Consider the following 26,040-nt stretch of genomic DNA (forward strand, 5'->3'; position numbering starts at 1 on the left):
ACGGTATTACAACCAAATTCTGCATGATGGATCTCAGTAAAAGATCTCCAGAGCTCTCACTGAAAAATATGCACGTTTGTCTTCATTTACATGTCAATAACTTAACTAAAAGATATTTTTAAGGGACATCAATTTTAGCTGGAACAGTGTAACTGATTTGAAAAATCTGCTGCTCTAAGTTGGCGGTTTTACTGAGCAGTCAGTTATTTTCCCTATTTTTGTTTGCATATGAATCTAAGCTTTTACATGTGAATTGAGTCTCCTTTATATGCTTGGGGTGGGTGAATGGGTGAATGTGCAGTTATTTATCCAGCCAGCATTGATCACACTCAGAATAGACACACTTAAATGAATGGATTTAATTAACTAAGTTTCATTAATTTCAATGGGTCTACTCTAAGTAAAAAATAGTTGGCTACAATCCTCTATATTCCCCCACCCCCATTTCTGTTTACATGATCAGCCTCTGCTCAGGTTTTCTCTTCCTTTTAATGAGCCTTCCATGTCTCTCTGAGTTATTTTTGTTTAACAGGAGCTCGAATATTTTTTATTGGCTGCGCAAAATCCCATCTGCCTCTCTCTGTGAGCTCCAGGGGGGGCTGCATCTATGCCACTGCATTTCAGGAAACGACTCATTTCATTCTATTACTCCAAATGTGAGCAAACAAGAAAAGGGATAGATGTGGTTGCAGAGGCTGGAGGGGGGCAAGAGATGGAAAGGAAGTGTGGAGAGGGAAGAAGAAAACAATCACAACACATCGACAGGTTGACCTGATTGCTTTGGAACATTTGTCCCTCCGACAAGTCCCTTTGTGAAAGGTTTTGGCACATGCTCTCTTTATCTTTTGGACTGGGAGCAGCGTTGAGTGACGGATCACAGGGAGCAGGCAGCCTTTGGGTTAGATGCACGGGAGGACAAGGCTAGGGCCTAGCGCTGAGCAAGAAGAGCTGATTCAGCAACCGGAGCAAACTTTGATAGTTAATAATGCATGAAGTGAATTAGGTGCTGACAGCTCTCAAGCTTGGAACCTTCGCTATGTAATTATGTACTGTTGAACTTACAAAATGTCTTATTTTTGGAAAAGAGTCGGAGCACATTATAATTAAGCATTCATGTAGCACTCCTGATCTGCAGAGTGTTTGATAAGCTTCATCTTTGCCGTAACCCCATGAAATAGTTCACCCATTTTACAGACGGGAAGCTGAAGCTGAGAGAGGAGCGACTGGCCTCAGTGAATGCCGGGCTGTCTGAAGCTGGGATTTGAACTTATGTTTCTTAGAATCAAACACACTAGAATGCAGAAATGTTCTGTTGCCCCATTTATGTTCCCCTCCTTTTGTAACAAATGCCAGAAAAATTAGCTATGTTGGTCAATTGCAATAAAGCCAACATAGAATCAGCTGGCACATTTCTTGCATTGTAAGCATTTGTGGGCCTGAGCCTGCTTTGTTAGATGCGCATATATATATATATATATATATATATATATATATATATATATATATATGCTTTCGTAGATTTTCACGGGTACAGGAATGCAGGTTTTGGTGTCTTCGGGTGTCTTCCCGACACCCCAACTCTTACACGGGAAGACACCCGAAGACACCAAAACCTGCATATATATATATATATATATATATATATATATATATATATATACACACACACACACACACACACATACACACACACACACACAGAGGAGGAGGAAAGGAAAGAAATCTGGTTTCCCCCTTTTTCTTTTTACAAAGTGAGAGGGAAAGGTCAATACAAGAGATAGCTATTGGTATGTTATAGTTGTATTCAGAGCACACATTAATACAGAATCCAGTCTGATGACTAGGCACAGAATGATCAATAACACGAGCCAAGACAATTTCTTCTTGTAATGAGCTAGCCGTATCCTGCGTTTGTTGAGGCTGAATCCCAAAGTGTCAAATTTGCTAAGGCATTCCAGTTTGGCAGCTTCATGTTGGTGGACTCTGTTTGAGGTTGTTGGTTTTTTTAACGTTTATTAATATCTGATTCGTTACCATGTATCCCTTTATGTAAAGACCTGACTAGTCAGCCTATGCAAACAGCAAAAGGGCACTGCTGGCTGATGACAGCATATATTGTGTTAGATTAGAAGATGTGTAGTTGATTGTTCTTAGGGGGATCTCCTTGCTGAGAAGAATTTGCTTCAAAATGGCCCCTGGCCTGTAAATGCAGTAGGCATGAGGACTGAAGCATTTCCTGTTGGGAAATAACTGGGGAATACAGGTTAATCCTGAAGTCCCACATCTGTGGGGAACTGCAAAGAAAAAATGGCTGACCCTGAATTTGAAAATAGCAGGAGGGGCTTTGAACTTAGTCTTTAGCCAAAACAGTCCACCAGCAGACATAGATCTATGCAGCATTTGCAAAGTATGGGGGATATCTGTTGTTAGACCTTTAAATGTCCCGCTACTGTATTGAGCACTTACAATTCTCACCTGGCTCTACCCCTCTCGGAGTGCATAGACAACAACATTTAGTAAGTTTAAATGCTTTACTTGTAGTAATCACAGGTCTCACTCGTGCATTGTTCAGTGCTACAGCAGAAACAACACAAACAAAAAAAAGAACTTGGTCTCAAGCCTTTTTTCCTTCCCCCCCAAAGGTGAGGGGTCATAACCAATCTGACTCTCCTCTGTGGTTTTTAACGCCTTTCTTACTGGCAATTATGCACAGTTTTGATTGGCTTCATAAATCTCCCACATTTTCCCTGTGCTGTTATCTTGGAATAAGGACACCGGTGAATAGACTTTCTTGTAACATATTCCTCTTAAGAATAAGTATGTTTGCTTAAATTACAGTGGCTTCGGGTAATGAGGAGACTATGGTGGGTTCTCTAATTCCTTGTGGATACACATGGCAACCATCAGGAGAATTCTGCCCTCTGCCCTGATGGTGCGAGAGAGGAATGAGGCAAGCGATAGTATGCAAGCATACCCACAAATGCAGAGGAAGGATTTGCACATACACGTTGACTGCTTGACGAATGCAGCATCAAACACTGACTTCCATCCGTGATTGGACAATTCTGAGGTGACGGTTCTTCTGTCTGGGGCATTGTGCGTTCTCCCAGTGCCTTGTACACAACAGCGCTGAAAATGCATTACAATACATCAAATGATGTGCATGCATGAGTGAACCAGACCTGAGGCTTCTCAAGATGCAAGGCAGGAGATCCATTGCTGTCTTCCAGTTGAATAGATTGATGCACTTAGAAAAAGCACTCTCAGAGCATAGCAGCACTTGTTTGACATGCTCGTGCTTGAAGTGAGTCCACTGGCATACATGCTCATTTTAGTTGTGAGACCTGGGTGGTTGGGGGCAAAATGGAGGCTTTCTACATGGGCTTCACCACTGAGCGATGCCCCCCTTCTCAAATAGGGTTTGGTTCTTGAACTCATCAGTCAGTCATTTGCCAACTTTAATGCACTTGTTGTTGGCCTGGCTAACTTTCAGGATTAGAGTTGTTGCTAGAGTTGTCCTGAGAATGTAGAAGCATCCTTGGGAAAGGTCTAGGTGTATTCCTCTTCTCTTAGTGGGTATTTGAAAGGTGCTTTTTGTGGATACTAATTCACACACCCCTGGGCTGTGGAATGCCCTGTCACTCTTCCTCAAGGGCCCAGGCAAGACCAAGTATTTCCCCACCACTCAATGAACGGGCACACAAATATTCATCGGTGAAGTATTACAGATGAACTGTTTCTTACAGCATGCCAAGGAAAAAGGGCTTTGTGTAAGCAGACTCCTGCGTTCACCATGAAAGAGCAGGACAAAACCATATTTCAGTGGAGCCAGTTCATTAACTGGTTAAAATACCTATGACAGTATTTCAGTGCATGTGGCATTTTGATGCAATTTAATGAAGGAGAAAAGGCTTTGTTGTCAAACTCTCACAGACAAACCATTTATTGTTTGGAAAGTGCATCACCTGTTTGGGAAAAAGAACATAAATTGTTTATGACAGTGCCATCAGCCCTGCAAATTCTTCCACAGGGGACCGCACTGAATTTTAACATGATTCATGAATTAATTGATTAATTATACCAATTAATTCTATCAGCTCTAATCCCTTTTGATCTGAATGTTCAGGAGCAAGGCTTCAGAGATTTGGGTTCTCCTTTTGATCCCCTTTCCTGTGACACTCAGCCTCATTCCTTGCTTCTCTAAAGAGGAGCTGGCGATAGCTGACGTGCCTGCCATAAAGAGGGATTTAAGAACATATGGAGAGGCCTGCTGGAATAGACCAGATGTTCATTCGGTTCCCCACAGTGGCAAACTAGATGCTTCCAAAGCAGCTCACAAGTAGGCCATGGAAGCCATCAGCCAGCCCTCCCCACAGCGCTTTCCGGTTCAGACCCACCATTAGACAGAGGGAGGAAGCAGCCACCTTGGGCTGCAGATCCCGAGTAGCAGGAAGCAGCATTGAGGTCTTGGAGGAGAGACCTGCATATGCTGTACTGTCTGTCTACCCAGCATCCCCTAAGGTAGCCTTCTGCCCTCAGGTGCGCTGTCCTGTTGCTGGAGCAAGATTCAGCTGCCAGTCCTATCAGCTTCTGCACGTAGGAATAGAGGAAGTTGCCTTATACTGTGTCAAACCATTGGCCCATCTACCTCAATATTGTCTTCGCTGATTAACGTAAGAACAGCCTGCTGGATCAGGCCAATGGCCCATCTAATCCAGCATCCTTTTCTCATGGTGGCCAACCAGATGTTGGTGGGGAACTAGCATCAGCTCTCCAGGATTTTAGATAGGGATCACACTCAACTCTTCCTGGAAATGCTGTGAAATAGGTGATCTACAGCTGAGCTACAGCCCTTCCCCAAGGAAGCAGGGGCAGAACCATCTTGTCATTCATCCCAGGCAGCAAAATGTCTGAAGCCAGCCGTGAGCACCTGACATTCCATGACATACAGCCTCCAAACATTTTTACAGGTTCTTTCTTTATAGATGCAAACTAAAGTAAAAGAAGCCATGTTCTAAGTCATTGCCCTGTAAGAGGCAAACATGCCACTCCCCCCCCCCCTTATAGCAGTCAGGCCAATTAGTATAAGCCATTGTAATGACTGACAGGCACCCAGGAGCTTAATTTGTTTTAAATTAAAATGGTTCATTATTAACTTTAAGTGGCACGTTCATCTAGTTGTAAATAGGTTGTTTCCATTTCAGGTTGACTTTGAGGCTTTCCCTCCACACCCTCATTTCAGATTAAAAAAATGGTTTCTCCGTTCTGGTCTTAAAATGCATTGGCTTTGTATTAAGTGACCTTTATTGCAATGGAATAGTACATCTAAATGGGAGCATTTTGAAGTGATAGTGCCCCGAAAAATGGAAGAGTCACTCCTCTTCACCCCTTAATGAATTTTTAAAAAAGAAAAGAAACAAAATATTTCCTTTTTAACAGCTCTCAGGTTGAGGGGTCTATGCTAGGTCATTGTCACTGTCTGAGCCAGCCCTCAGCCTCAGCCTCCCCCACACCACAGTCAGCAGTGCGCACCCTGCTGCTTCTTGAAACTGCTCTGCTTTAAAGGTTATTCAGGGAAAAATCCTGCTGCGTAGGCTGCAAGGTTTTGTGAAAGCCCAGATACTCTATTTGTCTGTGTTTCCCTTAATTGGGGTGCAGCAGGTCAAGCCTGCAATAGAGATGCAGCCATACCTGAAACAAGACTTTCACCTCATCGAAGCCAGCAGAGATTTTGTTATTGACTTCCAGCGAGGGCACTTGGCACAAATCTCCTCCAGGGAAGATTCATAAAATCCAAAGTCACTCTAAGGCTGCAATCCTATGCACACATTTGCTTGAGCTCACAGACTTATCTCTGAGCACATAGGATTGGCCTGCTGGGGCATTTTCACACAGGGTGCTTAAAGTGACTCTTTCCTCTTTCAGTTTGTGCTGTGAATGCCCACCCTCCCTCCGCATCCAGTTGTTTATCAGAATGCACATTTGCATTACATAAATGTCTCTCTTCCACTCTCCCTTCTGCCTTAACAAGGACCAGACATGCTCATAAATAGCATACAAGGAGCTCTCAAAGACCACTTAAGTTACATGTCCAAAAATACTCTATAAGCCAATCTCTCTGTCTCCCTGTGACTAAGATGGAATGAGACCATGGGCCAGTCAGGCTTCATGAGCCTCTGTTCCACTCAGGATTAGACCTGTATAACCACATGTTTCTCTTTCCACATAAGACTCCTCAGCTCCTGCTATACCCTTTCCTTATGCAATTATGGAAAGCTCTGTGCTTGGCAACCAGCTCAGCTCCAAACCAAACCTCTCTCTCTGACTTGGGTTCCTCTAGCTTGATTCTCTATCCTCCCCACTCCCCCTACCTAAGATATTAGGATCCCACCTTTCAAGGGGGCTAGCAATAAATGAAAACACTTAAGACTTTTAAAAAAGTTAATGGTGACTTATGAAGGCTCTGTGGGAAATGTCACCTTCTTCAGGCCTTATACTCCCTTGCTTCTGGTGTTTCAATTAGTTTTCCTTGAAGGTTTCAAGGTGCCCATCCGAGGCCTCCTCTTGAATCCCTCATCCCAGCTCACATTTCCTTCCTGCACTTACTTCCTCCAGCATAGTCAGCTGAGAGAAGTCTGCTTAGTCTTCCTTGGGAATGGCCTGATGGTGAGAAAATCAACTTTTAATAAGCCCTGAGAGGCAGATCCAGACACTACTGCCTACATGCATTCAGTTTCTATTCCCCTCATGTCCCTCCGTTATTTGCCTTCTGCCATACCAGTCCTTCCTAAAACGTTATTGGAGCCAAACTGGGTGAAGTAAGGATATATCATCCTATGTGCATGGTTCATTCAGAGCACAGGACTTGCTCAGCTTTGCTTGATGCTAGGTGGAGATGGTTTAGGCTCCTAATGCCAGTCAGTCCAGCCCAGTAGGAATGGGACAGATGTGCCTTCTCAAAGATGAAAGGCAGCAGGGTGGAAAGAACCCACTGTAGTTTATCTCCCCCAAGCAGTTCAGGGTGCCGTGTATGCCCTTAGCAAAGAAAAAAGTTGGAATTTGGATATGTATGGAATGAGTGAGCAGGAAAGAACCATCACAGAACGTAGGGGTGGGCTATGAACAAGGATGATTTTACAGTGGGCTGAAACGTCATGTGAGTGTATTATTCTGGCAGTTGTTCTGGTAAGCCAGTTTTTAGCAGGGGGCATAGTTCCACTTGAGCAAGGGCTGAAGAGTCAGAACTATTAGGAAGCTAAGATGCAGGTGAAGTGCTCCATTGGCCACCCCTCCCAGAGGGAACAGCAACAGATGCTCCACCTCGCCTTTTGTTCATTAGCTGTTCAGTTCTGTGCATGATCCAAGACAACAGAAAACAGAACTAAAGAGTTCAGATTTTCTCCTGTCCTGTTCTGACCATGAGCCCACAGGGCTTATGAAAGTTGTCTGACGGTGGCTCACCTGGTCAATTGTTAAGTCACATAGTTAGGGAGATTGTAGTGGCAGGCTGGAATTTCAGGACCTTGGATAGATGCAAGTGAACATCTTGCTCTGTATGAGCTCTGGACCTCAACTGAGATCCTTTATCTTCCCTGGGCTAGATCACCCCTCCAAGGCTCTGCTCCTTTCCTGACCAGCAGAACATTAAAGGAACATTCTTCTGTCCCAGAGCTTGCCACACAATTACTTACCAGACATCTCCCACCTTGGGTGTTGCTTTCCCTTGCTGCCAAACAGGTATGGGGGTGGGGAGGATGAGGCTCCTATTGTAAAGGGAAAAGGATCCTCACGGGAATCTGACTCAGGAGTGCTCTCTTGGGGGTCTCAAATCTAAAGTTTTGATTCACAGTGCTCTTGGCTGATAGGCTTTAATTCAGGCTCAGTGTTGGACCCTGTCTGGGTTCAGCATCAATGCAGCTTTACGCTGCTGGTCTTTCAGTCTCAGCTGTGTTCCTTCCTCTCTGTGCCACTCAGGGTCAGTCAAGGTTAAGGCAGGTTCTTATGGAAAACAGGACACTGCCAAAACTCCTGCTGCTGTTTACAGCAAGAAGGAAATTGTTTTAAAAATCACTCGCCAGCATCTCAGTTGGTGTTGGTGTGAGGCCTGATTGGAGCATAATGCCATGTGCACCATAAAAAATTACCTATTCAAATACAGCTCTTTCTATTAAACACTGGACTCTACTTCATTGGAGGTTTTTAAACAGAGATTTGGTGGCCATCTGCCAGGGGTTCTTTAGCTGTGATTCCTGCTTTGCAAGGGGTAGGACAAGATGATGCTTTGGGTCCCTTCCAGTTCTACAATTCTATGATTCTATAAAATGAGGTTCGTGCAAGCTACATCTCCAAAACCTAGGCCATGGGTCCCTGACTTGCTAATGCTGATTGGACTAGTAATGCAATTTTATTTATACATAAAGCCAGTTCAATGGATCATAGATTTGGGAAGTTGGGAACAGGGGGTTAAACATCACTTTTACACCATGCTTGGGACAGCTCTGTGTATTTACTTGCTTATTTAGTTGACCTTTCTACCCTGCCTTTCTATCAGACCAGCCCACCAGGGCAGCTCATGACACCTCATTAATAAAACTATTGTAACAAAGCAGTTTAAAACAATGATACATAAAACACAGCCAACATGAGTACAAAACCAGAGACATGCACACCCCAAAAAAATCTGGAAGAGCACCAAATAATTACTTCCTAAGCCCCAAAGATCTTCTTTAAAAACCCAGCTTTTGCTGCTTGTCAGAAGGTCAGCAGTGAAGTGCACTGGCAGGCTCTCATCACCATAGTAAAATATATATATATGGATGGGGGGCATTCATATCCACCATGCTTTGAATGTCAAGGGGACAATCAACAGGGGAGCACACAGGTATGTTCATGGGGAGGGGAGAGGTCTTTCAGATATCCTAGTCCCAGACCTCTGAAGGTCTTAAGGGCACTGGTGGAGGAAGGGGTGTGTGGTGGGTGCGGCCCATGCCAGGTGTCATCCTTCAAGGATGCTCACCATGGGTGGTGCCCCCCCCCCGGATGCTTGCCGCGGGTGGCTAGCCTCACCCCCACTGGCGGCTACCCCGCACCCAAGTGCACAGCATGTGTCCGCTCAGGGTGCCAAAGCAGCTAGCTCCACCTCTGCTTATGGGTTACAACCAGCACTTTGAATTTGGCTTGGAAACAAATTGGTAACCACCAGTGAAGCTGGAATAGTGCTGGAGAGTGGAAGTGATATGAGTGTCTCTTTCCAGAGAAACCTGAAGTTTCCAAAGGCTTTTGAAAGGCAGTTGCATGATCCAGAAAGGGAGAGGCCAATGGGTTCAGAGGACCGGATGCGAGGAGGGAGGTCTTTGGGAGTCAGATTTTGTCATCGTCATCTCTCCCACCACCAGTTTCTCATCTCTAAACAGCAGTATCTGCTTTCCTATATCCAAGGAAACTCCTAGAAAATATGTATTGCATACACAAGTGCCACAATCTGGGTCAGGAAATCTGTTTGATGCCACTGTGCTCAGTGTTAGGCTAACCTTTCTCCCTCCCCCATCAAGCCTCTGTGGTTCAAGAGCTCACTTTGGCTTGGTGGCCCCTTTGTTGATCTTTTCTTTCCCACCTCCAGGGCAATGGGGGGGGGATGCAGTGTTCTATAACCACAGCAAAGCCCCTTATCCCTTGCAACAAACAAAGCAGGTAAATGCCAGGAAGAGGGCTCAGCAGAGTCTCTGGGCTAGGAGTTCCTGACAGCTTATCAGAGCTGCTCTTTCAGCTCTTCTCTATTCCAAAGGGCATGGATTGTGGCAGCTCGATTTTCCACCGTGGGATTTTGGCGCCTGCTTCTGTGAAGCACCAGGTGCTCATGCTCAGTTCTAAGGGTCTCCCAGAGGGGATCCATGCTCTGATCATTGTCTCAATAGTGTCACCAACACCCCTTCATTGACATGCAGCGTGAGATATGCCGCCCTGAATGTCAGTCATTTGCTTGGTATCTCCAGCCTTGGCGAGTGGGCAGGAGGCGCACTCACATATGATTAGCATGCATGGAGCAGTGCTTCATTTCTAATACTTCTCTACCGGCAAAGTCTCAGGATAGTCTGATGAGGAAGAAATGACACACTGAAGGGATTTTGTGCCATCCTGCCTATGTGAACAGCTTCAGCTCCTGCCTTGCTCATCTCCCCTGCTAGTTTCAAGCATGTCTCTCACTTTCCATGATCTTTCCTCCCTCCGTTTTTTGCAGGATGGTGGAATATTCTCTGGATCTCCAGAATATCAACCTGTCTGCAATCCGCACTGTGCGCGTCCTGAGGCCCCTCAAAGCCATCAACCGTGTGCCTAGTAAGTCTATCTGCCTTTCTTCTTTCAGTCTCTCTCTCTCTCTCTCTCTCTCTCTCTCTCTCTCTCTCTCTCTCTCTTTTTTCTTAGGGGGGTGGGGGGGTGGGGTTGAGAGCACACATACTCATCCAGCACATTCAGAACTTACTAGCCACATGGCACCTGCGTTTCTCGCACCCATTTGCACTGCTGTCTGTGCAAGGGGAGCAAATCAGCTTATCCAGCACATCCAGTCCCTTCAGCTACTCGGTACCTGAACCCAGACGATGCTGATTTCTCTCCCCCCCCCCCGAACTTTTGTCTGGGGAATTCATGAGCAAAATCCTTTTAGGAGAAAGGGCATCATTCACAACAGAAATTCTGAGCTAAAACACTAAACTGGGATTAAAGGGACTTTAGAACAGGCCTTACAAAGAAATACTTAGCAAGGCTTCTGCAAAAGGAAGTTCTACCTTACACCAGCATTTTGGGGTTCGTTGGAAGCATCATCAGGCAGATGGGTCAAGGGGAATCTGGTAAATGATATGGGCGGGATTCCCCTAACCGGCCCTGTCAAAGAACATTTTGCTGTTAGGAAAGTGATGGTGAAATGCATGGAAAGGTGTGGAATGAGTGAAGAATCAATCAGAAAACGTGTGAACCCCACACAAGTGAATCAGAATGAATTATCATTGTCGCACGACTATCCTGTAAACAGATTGGAATAAATGCTCAATAAAGACCAGACATAGTCTAACCATGTGCAAACAAATCAGGTCGTCTGTTTATTCACAATGCTTCATTTAGGAAAGGTTATGGTGCCAACGGTTGACCCACTTCAAGCTAGGACATTACCCTGTTGTGGGTCATGGTGTAAGTGCTGAACACCATTTTAGAGAAAAAGTCTCTCATATTTGTGGTCCTCTTAGAGAGTGGGGGGTTTCGCCAAATGGTTGTGTCAGCGACAGGGGGAATTTGAGAGACAGGAGTAAACAGCTTTGAATATGGATGCTTCAAACCTGTACTGCTCTTCCTTTTATGAAACTGGAGTCTTTGGGAGATCTGCCTGCTGTAGAGAAGGAAGTCAGGTTTACTGTGCTCCTCCTGGGCTTGTCCTACATTTATTGATAACTTCTGTGTAAGGGACTTGTTATTAGACCCATGGGCTAGGGCAGCATTAAGAAGAGTTGGGACACAGAGGGCTGCTTTTGTTGCTGCTCCCTCTACTCTTCCACATCTTTCTCACACCATTGCAATACTTGCTGTGGCTATGCTAAGCCCCAGACCCGTGACTACAGGGCAGAGCCTTTGCCTTGCATGCAAAAGGTACAGTGGTACCTTGGGTTACATTACCTTTGGGTGACGTAATTTCGGGTTGCGAACGCGGCAAACCCGGAAGTGTATACTTCCGGGTTACACCGCATGCGCAGAAGCGCTCTATCGCGCTGTGCGTGTGCACAAAAGTGGTGCCTCTGGATACGGACTTTTTGGGGGAAGGACGCCCCCCCCCCGGGATGAATTAAGTTCGTATCCGGAGGGTCCACTGTCTTGGGTTCAGCTTCTAACATCTTCAGGTGGAGTTGTGAGAGATCCCACCTGAAATCCTAGAGACACATTGCCAATCAATATAGACAACATGGAGCTCGATGGGCCAATCTGATTCAGTATACGGCAGTTTCCTTTGTTTGTAGCAGCCTATCCAAGAGAAGCAGAGATAAGGAAAGCATACACATCATGGGGGGGGGGTGTTTGGTGGGTGCAGCTCAGAGGACATGCTTTGCAAGCAGAAGGTCTCCATTTCAATCCCTGGCATCTCCAGTTAAGGCTAGAAAAGACTAAAACCCAGAGAACCACTGCTAATCATCATAGACAGTATTGAGCTAAGTGGAGCAGTGGCAGCTTCCTGTGTTCCTAATATAGGTGGCAAAGCAACAAGGACCACGGATTGTATCTTCCATAAGTGTGATGCTCAAAGAACTCTAGGGACCATTTCTGGAACTAGTTTTGGGATTTCACCAGAAGGTTGCCCCTTGGGGCGCTAGTGTTTATTGGTCATGCGGGAAGTGTGTAATTATTTTTCCATTTTCCTTGAAGCTAAGATGCTAGGTGTGGGATTTTTAACTTGGCAATGTCCCCTACACTCCCCTTTCTCCACCAATCCCTAAGGTTTTGCTACTAGGGCCCCATGTCACAGGCCTGCTTTGAAATCTTGGTTTCTGTATTAAGCTACTTTCAGTACTCCAGTCCTTTTTGAAAAGAGCTTTTTAAAGCACAGAATAATATTATTTATATTCCTTCAACTAGACCAGGTAACATCAGGAGCCTATGGAGGAGCCTGTAGCAAAGCCCCAGGCGTAGTCAGATGAATTAAATGCCAAATGTAAACATTCTCACTGGAAGTCTAATTTACAAGCATTTGGTATGTGTATGGATAATGGCTTTGCAGCAGCAAATTAGAGCCTTAAGCAAAGAAGGGAGAATTTCCAGCCCTTACCCTGTTTTCTTGGACTGTGCTGGTAGCATTTGGAGAAGCTACAGACATTTTATTGGTTTGATTCCCTGTTATAAATGTGCTTTGATTTAGGAAGCCTTGCTCAGTAGATTATTAAGTGACCTTTCTTCCCTGGATACTTAGAATCACAGAATTGTAGAGTTGGAAGGACCCCAAGGGTCATCTAGTCCAACCCCCTGCAAAGCAGGAATCACAGCTAAAGAACCCCTGACAGATAACCATCCAACTTCTGTTTAAAAACCTCTAGTGAAAAAGAGTCCACCGCCTTTCAAGGAAGTTAGTTACACTACAGAACAGCTCTTACCATCTAATGTTTAGTTGGAATCTCCTTTCTTCTTCTGCAGTTCTCTGTGTCCCCCCAGGAAATAGAATTGTTAAGCCACGCACTGGGAATTGCAGCAGTGTGAGGGGAATAGGTGTCTCCTAAAAACTCTCAGCACCCTCATTAACAAACTGTAGTTCGAAATATCCTTTGGGTGAAACCATCACTGTTTAAAGAGGTTTGCTGCTGATTTAAATGTATGGTGCAGATGGAGCCTTAGCTATGTCTGATGAATGAATACATGTTCCAACATTTAACCAAGGGTTGGGAACCTCAGGCCCAGAGCCAAACATGGCCATCCAAGTCTCCTTATCTGGGCCTCAGGACTCTCCCGAAGCCACATCCCTCACTGGCCCTGCTTCACACTGTCTTTGAGTGTTCTTGACCGCCTGGAAGGTGTCCTTGAACTCTGATATGCCTCTTGCTTCCCTGGATGAAGAACAGAGAGGGACATGTCTACTGTGCAAATGCAAAATTTGCATTCATTGCTCTGCCTGCTTTTACTGCCTGCCTCTGGAAAGTTACCCAGAAGGGAACGCAGCTCTCGAACCGACAAGGGCTCGTCATTCTTGATGTAACCAATCATACGGTGATGTGTGCATGGTGTGCCTCCTTTTCCCAACTTGGGAGTGATATCTATGCAAGGAAGCAACCTGGTGTATAGCAGTCCTAAAACTGTGCCATTGCTCTGCAAGTTAGGAACGAGGAGCACGGCATTTGCTGTCTCCTGCATGACTCCCCTTGAAATCTAAAAATACTCTAAGACCTATGCTACATGGAGGGAAGTGAGATAATGGGCACCTTCCCCTCCCCCAAGTTCGTCTTGCTTCTACTTTTGTCCCCGCTTCCTCCTCTGCAGCTCTGTGTGCATGATATATAAATATGAGTCAGGCTCCACTGGGAGCTGAACCATCTGAACCTGCTAGGCGACGGTGTGAACCGGGATGCAGTTGCTCTGTATACACACACAGTATAGTTTAATGGAGTCCCCTCCCCAACATGTCAGGTTTCAGGCCAGAGAAACAGACGCATTTCAGTAGAATAGTTACTAGGGAGGGAAAGTGCGAGAGCACAATAGAATAGAAGCAGGGATTGTGTTCTTCTTGCGGCTTTAAAATATCACCTCCCTCCTGAGGGCAATGCGGAGCCAAGGCTGCAGCACGGCTGGTATTCCACTGTGTTTATTAACTCCGATCAAATAATGCCAACAGTGTTTGCCCAACTAGGCATCACACAGCGGCTGGTAATGAATTAGTAATTATTAATAACTCTTTCTGTGCAGGGTCACCAAAAAAAGACAGGGTTCCTTTGCCTGATGAAGGGTAAAGTGAGGATTTGCAGATCACACTGTATAAGGAACCCCCTTTCATTGCTTTGTTCAATAGATTAAATCTTTATGTATTCATTTATATGTTTTCCTTGTTTTATATTTTTATCCTGCCTTTCTGCTGAAGCATTAGGGTGACTCCTGCTTCACACCACACTCCAGGACCCTAGATAGTAGGCCATCTAACACAATGGCTCATACAGCGTTCTGTTCATTCCTATGCCTGTTTCCTGAACTGCAACTGAGTTGGGATGGCAGAAAAATAAGATTCAGTTTGCATTTGAAAAGCTGAACTTATCAAATCCACACATTCCAAAGCGATATGAGAACTGGAATATAGCCATCCTTTAAAATTTACTCTTGGCCCAAATTTTGGGTTTCAGTTCTCCAGCCAAAGATGGTTTACATTAGGAGAGAGTGCACATAAAAAATGGACATATTGGTTAAAATAACGTAACAAAGATGCATTATATTAGGGTAAATTGATTGCAGAACTGTGTACATTGGTCAGTGCTGCATACAAAATGTGTTTGTGAGGAGCAAATTCACACTAAAATGCTGAAGAATTTTCATGAGGGCTTTTATAAAAAGAAAAGAATCACAAATTGCTGCAAAATTGAACTGAATTTGTTATTGGGGAAATGAGAAACCAAGAGAAGTGAAATTAACAAATCCTTCCATCCGTTCTCCCAAGTGAGTACAGAGGATTGTGGCTCTGGCCTTGTACAAAGTTTGCCTCTACCCACCCCTGCAAAAAAAGAGAGAAGCTCTTAGTAGGCCCCAGCCCCTGCCATGTTCTTTTTCTTCATTCATGTTTTTCACTTTAGCTTGAGAAGTTCATTATCTGGGATGGGCAATTAAAATATCACCAGTCTTACTATGGCACATACATGGGCTTGTTTGTTTTTACTTTGGTTATATCGTTGTAGAGAGTTTGAGTATTTGATACATTGCTCTATGTACCACAAAATATATATTTAAATAGATTATTTTAGCTCAATGTATGCCTTTTCTAAATATTTTTATCCTAAAACATATGATTTCATGCATTTTTGTTATGCTTTTGAGCTGAGAACAGTATTGCAAAGCTCGGAGAAGTCCAAAATTCAAAGTACTGTATTTTTCCATGTATAAGACTAGGTTTTTCCCTAAAAAATAATGTCAGAAATTAGGGGGCATCTTATACACGGGGCCATCTTCCCCATTTTCTTAAATCTGTGTCCCCGAAAATAGGGGGCATCTTATAGATGGAAAAATACGGTATATGTTCTTCTCTGTGCAACTAATCTGGGAGGTTTGGATTTGAGTGGTTTACTTGTAAATGCAGACTACCGAAAGATATCTTTGTCTCATTCTCACCTCCTAAAAGAGTGAGCCGCAGAGCGGTTGGGGCCTCCCATGTTGACCTTACGTAGGCATCAACTTTAGGGGGCCCAGGTCTCTTCAGTCGCCCCACTAAAATATTTTTTGGGGGGTCAGGACAACCCCAATGTTGAGACCACTCAGTTGCGGAGCCAAGAGCAGCACTGCGTGGCTTCAGTGGCTTGTGACTCCTTCTCCTGCCGTGGAGGTGAAGGAGGGGGGAAGCAGCCCCCAGCCAATGACAGTGGTAGGAGGAGGAAGAGGCGGAGCACTAGAGAGGAGGAGCCATCAGCTATAGAAGCTGTGCTGCCGCCGCATTTGGCTCCACCCCTGGCTCCTCCCTGTGTTACGCGCATGTCATGCGCATGTCATCGCCTTCCCAATCTTCAGCTCAAGTTGGCGCCTCTGTGACCTCAGCAATTGGGTGGGTTCTCTAGGATAGAGAGGGGATCCTTTGCACCTGGAAAGGTCAGGAACAGAGGGAGAGTCGAAACCTTTGCCTGCTAGTCACTTTTAACCTGAAACTCCCTCTCCCACCACACCCTTTTATTCCAGTTTTTAACATGCAGGTCTCACATTCCTTAGGGGTAAAAAGAGTTAGGAGGAGTTTTAGGGAGAAGGAGGCTAAGCAATATTTACTAAACGCGAAATATTGAGAGCTGAAAACCAAATGCTATCTGCATAAGATTCACCTATTCATCTGTGTATCCATGTGCTGGGTTCGATTTCCTTCCAGTGACGCTCAAAAGTGTTTGTGTTTGGAACAGGTTTCTGTAGATAGAGAATTGCTACATTGCGCTAAGAACAATTTGTGGAGCTTCTGTGGGATTGCTTACCTGTTTCAGATACACAGAAGCAATTTCCACGTAAGGTTTTGTGAGACACTTTCAGCCATTCATCACCGCTCTTTCTGACAATACGTAAAGATTTATGGTAGGGTTTGCTTCCTCGGGGTTGCCTTTCACGTTATTTTAAACACAGAAGTGCAGTCTTGGGAGTCCATGCCTAAAGATGTGAGAAAATGTAATATTGGAAAGGTAATAAATGTGTCTGGGGGAAAACTTTTAGACATGTTGGGCCAGCTTCCAGACACATTTTGTGGAGCTTGTGCATCCTCATTCTTGAAATAGGCATTCAGGCCTTGACAAATTCAGGCACCTAATAATTTGATACCGGTGGCATCGCCAAACCTGAAAAATTATTTTCAGGTCTGCACAGGAGCTGGCATGGAAATGTTGATGCTGGTTCCTGAGCAATCTTTTTCAGTCCAGTGGGTGCAGGACATAAGGGAGCCAAACTAAAAGTCCCATTTTCCCAGTATCTCATTATTAGTTGTTGTATGCATATTTTATTATTGTTTCTAAATTGTCTTAACATTTACCAGTTCCCTACTGTTACACCAAACTATAACCTGTTAAAGCACGAATAAAAATCAGAAATATAAATGAAGCATTCATTTTTTAAATATTCTGTCCTCTTTGCCACATCAGTATCTCTGTAGCACCAGCACTGTTCTGGGATTAATTTTACTTTAATGTGTTTCTTTTTCCAGTTATTATAAATGCAGGGATTTCCAGCCACATCTTCAGTACTTCTGATCAAAGAGGCACTTTTGTTAGTAATATGAGGGGGGAAACTTCTGGTTTCTTCATTTGCATAGAAACGTTGTCACATCCAGTGCTTGCTTTCCTCTCCCCTCCTCATTCCCTTTTCCTTTTGTATCATGTTTATTAGATTCTGAGTCTGTAAGCAGGGACTGTCTTATCTTTTAATGCAGCACTCAGAAAATGCTTTATAAGTGCTAAGCAGCAATAACCGAAAAATGGCAAGAGGATTGTGTTTGAAAAAATAATGAAAAATTGGAAATGGTCTGAGTTGGTAGCAGGTGTCTAGCTAGACATGGCACAGATTAGTGACAGAACATTTGGGGCCTTCCCACAAACCTTATTTAATGTCTTCATTAATAATCTTCATGGAGGAGTCATACTTGTTAATGACATTCATAGATGATGCTAAAATTGGAAGAGTCGTGGATATTAGCAAAGGGGAAAGAATAATATAAAGGGATGTAAAAGGAGCGAGGGGAAAGTGGACAGAAACGAACATGGACTGGTCAGAAAAGGCTCCACCTATGTAAATGCATCAAAGATTTTTGAATTATTTGTTTGTTCAGAAACAGTGGAATATAAGTACTTTAAGATAAGTAAATTGAAGGCATACATAGGCTGAGACAGTGGACAAAATGTTCAAGGGATGAAATATTGTCAAAATGTTTTATTGATTCCTATTTTAAGGTCCTTAATTCAGAATGGAATGGGTTGTCCAGAAGCATTATCATGTGACCAGGGTGTAGAGTCTCCTGTTGGCCACAATTTTTAAAAGATATTAACTAGAGCAATTTTGCTGTGATAAAGGCACTCAAATACTTATGACCAGCGGCGTAATGGCAGTTGTCAGTGCCCAGGGCGGCCAGGCGCCCTGAGTTCACTGCTGATAGGGATTGGTTGTTAAACCACTCTGGCAATTGTAGCTCTGTGAATGGAATAGAGGGCCCCTAACAAAATACAGTTCACCCTTAATAAACTACAGCTCCCATGATGCTTCAGGGGAGCCATGACTATTAAAATGGTATCATAGTGCTGGTATAGATGTAGCCGTAGTCCAGAATTCTAACATCTCCTTCTGTATGATGGGTAGAATGGCTCTTGCAGACAAAACAAAAACCACCCTATTGTTGCAGGAGTGAGACTCGATAACTCTTGGGGGCTCTTAGACTTCACTTTTCTAAATGATAGAAGGTCTGTTTTTGCAATTTTAAAATTTATAACCAGATAGTCAGTTCTCTGTGTGGCCCATATATACTCTTTCTCCCTCTCCATCTGCATCCTTTTATTAACATTCGCCCTTTCTCATATTCTTCTTAACCGAAGCCTCATGGGTTGCACCTTGAACACAGCACAAGAGAGAGAGGGAGACAGAGAGAGAGAGATCCCCTTAGGTCTTTGTCAGAAGCAGCCCCAGGTCTCTCTAGAAAAGCTTGGCTGCATGTCACCCCAGCCAGTTCTTATTATGGCCTCTCCAGAGGCACCTTTCTGCCTCTATGCCACCTCTCGCTTCTTTCTGAAGTTGTGCACAATCTCACTTCATCCCTCTTGAGTGGCAAGTCTTTAATCATATCTTCCTCTCATACCGTCATGATTTGACACAGGTGGAAGAAAATGCCTCTTCTCGCTGCTGTTGCTGCCACCGTGTTAGCTGTGACTGTCAATTCTGTCTCATTTTGTACTGTGTTTGGATGTGTGTTGCTTACAACTAGTACTTTACAGCAACTGACTTGGCTAAAGTTCTGTCTGCTAAGTTACAAGGCAAATCCTGTGATGGTAAGGATTTGCTGAAGAATTGATTGCCAAGAATGTACAGTGCTATCTAGCCACTGCTGTGGTGGTGGTGGTAGTTGCGGTGATTGTTACAACAATTAAAACATGGTGTTAAAACCATTCTAAAGCAATGTAATGATCACAGAAATAAGGTGGGTCCTAAAAATATACACATCTCAGGTATCAAAGGGGTAAGGAGCATTTGCTGAAAGTTCTATAATGAAGATGCCAGATGCACGTCTGTGGGGAGGGAATTCCACAACTTATGCCCTCTCCTGCAGTAGCAGGAGGATGGTGGAACAACCTTCTGTCAATCTTAGCACCCAAGAGGGTCCATAGGGAAGAAGGCAGCATTTCCTCCAAACCATGCCCACCTGCCCTACATCAAGTGTGGAGCACCAAAGAAACAATCAGAAGCTTAGAAGTGAGTTCTTGATGGTTCCTCTACATGCAGGGCTCACTGACAGCCCCACTGGGATTGGCTGGACTAGGGAGCTCCCCTTTGGGTGCTTGGTCCATTTACAAGTTTGATTTCAATCCCTACACACCTGTACTTCTGAGGGGATTATTTTAACAACCAAGCAGGTAATCAGCCATTGTATCAAGACACTTAGAACTTGTCACCTGATGTTATAATGAAGTTGGCCTGTTGGAAGTAGGGGAAGAGATTTTAGGATCCAACCCACTGACTAGATCCAACTCCTCAGCCCTGCTCAGTACATTGATGAGGTCCAGTGCCGAGGGCCTTCTGGCATTTCCCTCACTGTGAGAAGCCAAGTTACAGGGAACCAGGCAGAGGGCCTTCCTGGTAGTGGCACCCGCCCTGTGGAACACCCTCCCACCAGATGTCAAAGAGAAAAACAACTACCAGACTTTTAGAAGACATCTGAAGGCAGCCCTGTTTAGGGGAAGCTTTTAATGTTTGATAGACTATTGTATTTTAATATTTTGTTGGAAGCCGCCCAGAGTGGCTGGGGAAACCCAACCAGATGGGTGGGGTATAAATTATTAGTATTAGTATTATTAAGCAGCTCTCTAGGATTCCGGACTAGAGTTTCCTCCCTGAAGATGCTAGCAGGGACTGAACCTGGAACCTTTAGTATGCAAGGCACATGCTGGCCCATGCTGGCTGAGATTGGATTGAGCAGTCAACTGGAAACTCCCAATTCTGGCTGTTGTGACAGGAACTACTGCTCAATGCACCTGCTCCACCCGCAGTGTAGGGAACTATACCATGGATGGGGATAGGGAGGGGAGGGGTAACACTAGTCTTGCTGAAATGTGGCAAGAATAAGTTGTTAGAGGGCAGAGCATCGTAGGAGCTGGTATCCTATGACTCGGAGGTGCCTCTCAAAATAATAATGCTGCTCAGCATGCACCAAGCCTGCGTGCTTGTGGGGCGGCTTCTCAGTAATGAATACATGCTAGCAGCCATTGAACTGAGGGTCAGGAGAGCGAAAGGTATACAGTGCAGAAAACCTTCACTGGGCCTGGGCCTTTAGCAGATATCTGCAACTTGGTACCATTGAGTGAAAACATATGTAGATGGAAAAAATATGTATAGATAAAGTAAATGTAACAACTTGGGCTTTTTTATTATTGTAAGAGCAGCCCTGCTAGATCTTGCAGTGTTCCAAGTGTAGCCAATATTATAAATATGAGCATGCTACATTATTGTTGATTAATGTTATAATTGTAACTCATCCATAAAATCCGTCAGCCATGCTAAGATTCACCTGAAAATGTCTGCAAACTCTAGAAAGGTATGTCTTACTATTATTAGTCTTGTGTTCTAGGGGTGTGTGTGTGTGTGTGTGTGACCAAAATCCAGTGAGTCACAGCATCAGAAATAGAATCACCCTCTCCTGATGCACAGCCCTGTCGTCGACTCACTAAACTGAAGTAATACAATGAAACTGCTGTAAAACAGCCAGACTGCAGGTTAGTCATGAGCAAAAGCGATATTCAGCATTTTACTTGCCAATCTTCGATCTGTATTCTACTCCTGCATAGAGTACATTGCTTGATGCCAACAAAAAAATCCCTTGAAAGAGAATGTCCAATGCAGAAGGAAGCAGGTGAATTTTCTCATGGCTTCTGAGAGCTGCATCATGCTAGAGAGTGAATATAAAATTCTGATGGACAGATGAATTTGGCTATGGAATCAAACACTTTTAAGGCAGTGATCAAAGCAGTAGAAGTTTTTCGACAAAACTGATGCTTGTATGGCCTCATCCTTCTGCAGTAGACTTTCCAAAAGCCCCGATAGAGAAGAGGTGGGGAGCAGCAGAGACTTGTTCATTGCAGCAAATGGGTCACTGCACCAGCAACCTCAATCTGCCTTCAGTCAGCCTTCTTGCCTTCTTACAACCAGTGCCTGTCAGCTTCCTCCTTTTTAGATTCAGTCTTGTGCCTCATGGAATACAGCTGTGTGGAGGAAGTGGTCAAAACTAGAATTACTTGGCTCTGACTGACATTGGCTCTGGCTCCACCTACTGTTGGTCTCCTTACCTTCCATCCTATCAGTTCCAGTAGCCACCAGTCACCACCGGTGTGGAGCAATACTTTTCAAGTAATTTGTTCAAAGGTGTCAATAGAGATTATGAGAGGAGAGGCAAACGTGAAAAGAAAATGGAGTTTCTAAGATCTTTTTCTGGCCTATAAAAATATTTTTTTCCCCTCTACATAATTTTTAAGTTGTGAAATCAATATTTTGCAATCTTTTTGTCTCCTCTCCTCCCCACTGCCGAATCCCAGCTTGTAGACTACATGGTGGAGCTATTGATAGAAGAAGATCACATAAACTGAACAACATAGCCCACCTTCATCCTGTGGATACTGAAATAGATAAAATCTATTAAGGTCATATTGTCTGTAAAATTCAATGACTTGAGGATAAGCAGAGACATCAACTGCAATTCTCTACCATTCCCCTTTCTCATTGTCCAAATCAGGCTTCACTGATGCTTGCTTGCCATTCCTAGTTAGTTTCACCCTATTATACTTTCTCTTCTGCTTTTCCTCCTCTTATCTGTTGCTGGTTCCAGTGCCTGCCAGTGATGTCTACCTTTGTCTCATGCATCTCTGGTATTTTCATGTAAGCATAGTCAGAAGTACCTCAGTCAAAAGTACCTTCATGTAAGGATAGTCAATTCATTCATACTTGGAACTGATATTTTCCACTCAACTGCAATTGGTTTATTTTGCACAGCCCTTTCTTCCATTTTGTCGTCTGCTGCTGCTGAAATATAAGTGTGTATGTTTTTATGTTGTAGTGTACAATAGCCATGCATATTTCAGCCATGTACAGATATTCACAAAACAGGTGCCTTCTCTGCATGTTCCCTTTCAAAGTTAATGACCTCCCAGAGGAGTAACCCTGTTAGTCTTTTGCAGCAAAAAGACCAAAGAGTTTTGTGGTACCTTAAATAAAAGTTAATGAAGTGGCTAATCTATGACTGTAATTCTAACCATCAGAAGTAACTGTACAATCAAAAGTGAATTCAATGGGTCTTACTTCCAGGTAAATGGGAATAGGATTACAGCTTATCTCACTAGCTTGATTTCACAGTAAACTTGTCATCTCATCTTGCTTTCCTCATTCTGACATTAGTGAAGGTCAATTTAGCTCCCTGTTGATTTTTTGTTCATTGTGTCCTGAATTGTATGAATGGCTCCTTCAGTCATTGTAATGCGAATTAACCACATATACCGGTAAGTCATTTTTGTTGCAACATTTTATTTCATTAATGTGGATTTTAATCAGAAAGTGTGTGTGTGTGTGTGTGTGTGTGTGTGTGTGTGTCTGCTGAAACATACCTGTCAAGCCAATTAATCTTTGAACTGCTTGTAGTAAATATGCTGTTGTGTTTGACAGCTTTAACATTATGTGTTCCATTGGTTTTTAAATTCACAGCACAAACAGGACTGAGGGGGAAACAAGTTATATACCAATAAAACTTCTGGGGACAGCAAAGCATTTGGGATTGGGCTAAAAGTGAGACAAGGACACTTTGAAAACAAATATTTTAATACAACAATTTAGGGGGTGAATTGATGGTCAAACCTAAGCAGTCAAATCCAGCTGGTTCTCCCCACTTGGACAAAGCAGTTTGGATCTTAACTGAGGAGTGTATAGAGGAGTCTACAGCTAACAAAAAAAACTTTAAAATTCACAGTAGGCAGAGGCTTAAGGTTAATATCCTAGGCACAAGCCACATTGAATCTAGTGGGGCTTACTTCTGATAAAATATTATTTGTCTTCATGCATATAGGCTGATTGTAACAACAATTAACTAACACCAAGTCAGCAAGCTACAATTCAGAAAAAAGAAAAGCAACGAGGAACCTGTCAGGACAGCAGCAATTATATATCAATGAATATGTACACAGAGTACATTACAAAACAATTTATGAATCTATTTAGACATAATTTGCACATTAAAAATAATTGGCACAAACTAAGGCAAAAAGCATTTGAAGCAAGAATCTGTGCTGTGATGGGGGCTGAACAGTTAGATGGAAGGAAATCTGCTTGGTTGTTCATTTTCAATGGATACCTTTGACAACCATGTTGTTGTTTAGTTGTTTAGTCGTGTCCGACTCTTCGTGACCCCATGGACCAGAGCACGCCAGGCACTTCTATCTTCCACTGCCTCCTGCAGTTTGGTCAAACTCATCCTGGTAGCTTCGAGAACACTATCTAACCATCTCGTCCTCTGTCGTCCCCTTCTCCTTGTGCCCTCCATCTTTCCCAGCATCAGGGTCTTTTCCAGGGAATCTTCTCTTCTCATGAGGTGGCCAAAGTATTGGAGCCTCAGCTTCACGATCTGTCCTTCCAGTGAGCACTCAGGGCTGATTTCCTTAAGAATGGAGAGCTTTGAGCTTCTTGCAGTCCATGGGACTCTCAAGAGTCTCCTCCAGCACCATAATTCAAAAGCATCAATTCTTCGGCGATCCGCCTTCTTTATGGTCCAGCTCTCACTTCCATACATCACAACTGGGAAAACCATAGCTTTTACTATACGGACCTTTGTTGGCAAGGTGATGTCTCTACTTTTTAAGATGCTGTCTAGATTTGTCATTGCTTTTCTCCCAAGAAGCAGGCGTCTTTTAATTTTGTGGCTGCTGTCACCATCTGCAGTGATTGTGGAGCCCAAGAAAGTAAAATCTCTCATTGCCTCCATTCCTTCCCCTTTTATTTGCCAGGAGGTGATGGGACCAGTGGCCATGACCTTCATTTTTTTGATGTTGAGCTTCAGACCATATTTTGTGCTCTCCTCTTTCACCCTCAATAATAGGTTCTTTAATTCCTCCTCACTTTCTGCCATCAAGGTTGTGTCATCTGCATATCTGAGGTTGTTGATATTTCTTCCGGCAATCTTAATTCCGGCTAGGGATTCATCCAGCCCAGCCTTTCGCATGGGCTGCATATAAGTTAAATAAGCAAGGAGACAATATACAGCCTTGTTGTACTCCTTTCCCAATTTTGAACCAATCAGTTGTTCCATATCCAGTTCTAACTGTAGCTTCTTGTCCCACATAGAGATTTCTCAGGAGACAGATGAGGTGATCAGGCACTCCCATTTCTTTAAGAACTTGCCATAGTTTGCTGTGGTCGACACCCATAGCTTCATGCTGATGTCTTATGAAGGGATATGATCTCTTGACGAATAGATACAATCTGTGGCTTCGCACTTCAGCTGCTCTTGAGAACGATCATTAAAGATTGTTATCTCTTTGACAGGCATTGATGTGAAGCTACAGGAAGTGCCTGAGATGAAGTATTGGGTGCTGCATAATGCCCATTACCAAGAAAAAGCCTGCAACAAGTTTTAGGGGGCAGAACTCCAAAACACACACAGAGCACCCAAGCAATGCAGCTATCACCACTACTGACAAAATGGAGGGGGGCATCTTCAGAGGCCACAGAATAGCTTCTGGGGTGCTAGATATGGCCCCCAGACCATGAGTTACCCAGTATAGCATAGGGGTTATACTCAGTATCATGGGAAATAGACCAAGCCGTAACTTGGGTTAGTGAATTTCCTAAGTTGTTTAATGGTTTGTGTGAAGAAGCTCTTGTTTGTTTAATTTTTGTCTGTCCTGATATATCAGCCCAAAAACATCACTAGATGACCACAAATTCTAGTACTATGAGAGACAGATAAGAATTTTCTACCACTCCACAGCGTTTGTGAGAAAATGCTCTATCAATTGTTTAAAATAAACTAGGAAAAACAATCATTTTCAGTTGCAAATATTTGGACAAGGGAACACTTTCAAACATTTAGCTTGATCCAAATTACACTGAAATCACTTGAAAGGCTTCAACAGTCTTTTGCTAAGGTTTGGAATGACATGTGGTACATTATTTATCTTTACATGCGCAAATAGTCCCACTGAAGCTGAGCTTCTGGCATGAGAAACTCTTTGTAAGATCAGAACTTCATTTAAATTTAACATGGCAAGAGAAGGCAACTGCATACCAGAAATTCAGCAGCGTAGCATAATCTCATGCCTGATTGTTATATATTCAACTTTAAAAAATATGTTGAGCTTTTAAAATTGGGCCCGAGAGGGGAAGAATTGGAACAGCGATACTCCATGAAAGGAGTTCTGCAAAAAGGCATGAAGTGAGAGAGAACAACCTGCCTGGGCATTGCTTCAAAGCAATGGAGAGCATTTCAGACAGAGAACAGTGCATAAGGTGTAAGTCATTTTCTCTTATTGTACAATATTGTATCTGTGTTTCTGCGTGATCTTGGATTCCTAAGGCTGTCCTGCTCAATTATGTGTTTGTACTTTGCAAGGTACGCTATGGAAAGAA

The 26,040-nt window shown here is 43.7% G+C and overlaps 1 protein-coding gene across 6 annotated transcripts in view; it reads left to right on the forward strand.

Moving 5' to 3' along the window:
- The window catches only part of CACNA1I (calcium voltage-gated channel subunit alpha1 I), a 396,955-nt gene that overhangs the window by 269,142 nt on the left and 101,773 nt on the right, over nucleotides 1–26,040 (forward strand). For all 6 annotated transcript variants that reach the window (XM_081210856.1, XM_081210855.1, XM_081210857.1 and 3 more), the window contains one exon: nucleotides 10,238–10,335. In XM_081210856.1, the coding sequence (XP_081066982.1) occupies nucleotides 10,238–10,335 (98 nt within the window). The remainder of the gene's footprint in view (nucleotides 1–10,237; nucleotides 10,336–26,040) is intronic.

This window comes from Podarcis bocagei (assembly GCF_964188305.1).
Source record: "Podarcis bocagei genome assembly, chromosome: 10".
Lineage (NCBI taxonomy): Eukaryota > Metazoa > Chordata > Lepidosauria > Squamata > Lacertidae > Podarcis > Podarcis bocagei.